We start from the raw sequence: 1,643 nt of genomic DNA on the forward strand, positions 1-1,643 counted from the left end.
GAGGACGTCCGGAAGAAGTGGAAGGGCTTGATGGACACATACCGCCGGACACGCAAAGAAATCGCTGGAAGCCAGGTGACTGGATCAGGTATATTACGAAACTTTCAATTTATGTTTATTTCATTATGAATAACATTTCATTATATCCAGGTACTACGGAGCTGTTGGAGAATTCTTGGTTCGCGTACGAACACATGTCGTTTGTACGCGATACGATCGCCCCGCGACCAACAATCAATAGTGTAAGTAATCATATGTTATAAGTTGTTTATTAAGTAGTAGTTCTCTGGGGTTGCGGTAAAGGATAGGACAATGGATCATTATATTTGAAGTGTTGAGCTAGGTGCGTCCGAATGTTTTGCACTGCTCGTGTCGGCCTAATCGGAATACCCGATAAAGGTATCATTGCAGCTGGTGGTGGTATATCGTTCAATTCTTCGGAAATAAGCGTTGATTCTTGATTTGTAGTTGGAAGTAATTCGTTCGAATAGTTGTATAGTGTGTGGCGTCGTCGAAAATTGTGCAATGTTACAGCTGCAAGAACGACTTTTTCTGCAATAGGTGGTTCCAGATCTATGGGTTTAGCTAAGACTCTGAACACTTTTGCTAAAATCCCAAAAGCGTTCTCTACAGTGCGGCGCGCTCTTGAATGCCGGTAGTTGAAACCACGTTCCATAGAATCTGCAGCGTGCATTCCTGCAAATGGACGAATGCAGTACTCCTTCATAGCAAACGCCTGATCACCTAGAAGGTAATAAGGAATTTTCACCTGGTAGGGAACTTGCAAAATTTCCGGAGCGGGAATATTTAGCTCCCCCCGTTCCAGTTTGTTGTAAATGGGACTGTTCGAAAATACGCCGCCATCTGAAATTCTACCTTGACAACCAACATCTACGAAAAGGAAGTTGTAATTTGCGTCCACTATTCCTAGGAGGACAATGCTGAATGTTTTTTTGTAGTTAAAATACATGCTTCCTGAATTTGCTGGTGCTTTGATGCATACATGTTTGCCATCGATGGCACCAATTGCATGTGGGAAGTTCCATTGTTCCTCGAAAGCCTTGGATATCTTTAGCCATTCTGCTTGGCTTGATGGCATCTAAAAAGAAACCAAAATAAATAAATGATTTTATTTAATGCATTATTTTCTCTATCATTTTAGGCCAATCTGGAAGAACCACGCCCTTCTACTTCCACTTCTTCCACCTCCGCTATGCTTCCTGGACGAACGCCCAACCCAAGGAAGCGGAAGCGATGCGACAGCGACAGCCGTTTTAAACGGATTGATGAGTGTTTGCAAACATTCAAACGTTTGGCGGACACCGTCGCTACTCCCCGACCCCTAACACAGGTCGGAACTTTTGCGAAGTTCATGGAGGCGCAGATCGCTCCTTTCGAGCAAAGCGACCCGCAGTTTTGTGGATATCTGATACGCAGTTTGACAGCCAAATTGCATGAGGAAATCGCAAAATACTGTGAGGATCGATCGGGACCCGGGGACCACGATTATTTATAATTTTTTTTTTGTTTTTTGTTCATTTTTTGTTTTGTTTTTTTTTTTAATTTATCCATCATGGGATTTATCATCCATCCATCATCCACTCTCATTGTTCACAACACGAACAAAACACCATAGCGAAGAC

The 1,643-nt window shown here is 42.8% G+C and overlaps 1 protein-coding gene across 1 annotated transcript; it reads right to left on the reverse strand.

Moving 5' to 3' along the window:
- Positions 1-271: 271 nt before the first annotated feature.
- Positions 272-970, reverse strand: LOC128710922 (uncharacterized). The gene has a single exon (XM_053805790.1). It carries the CDS (start codon positions 968-970, stop codon positions 272-274), a length of 699 nt encoding a protein of 232 aa, XP_053661765.1.
- Between the last annotated feature and the right edge of the window lie 673 nt (positions 971-1,643).

Source organism: Anopheles marshallii, chromosome X, assembly GCF_943734725.1.
Source record: "Anopheles marshallii chromosome X, idAnoMarsDA_429_01, whole genome shotgun sequence".
In the NCBI taxonomy this organism is placed as follows: Eukaryota; Metazoa; Arthropoda; class Insecta; order Diptera; family Culicidae; genus Anopheles; species Anopheles marshallii.

Bases quoted from the DNA above. Each gene is read 5' to 3' on its own strand.
- LOC128710922 (XM_053805790.1), bottom strand. From the start codon at position 970: ATGTATTTTAACTACAAAAAAACATTCAGCATTGTCCTCCTAGGAATA.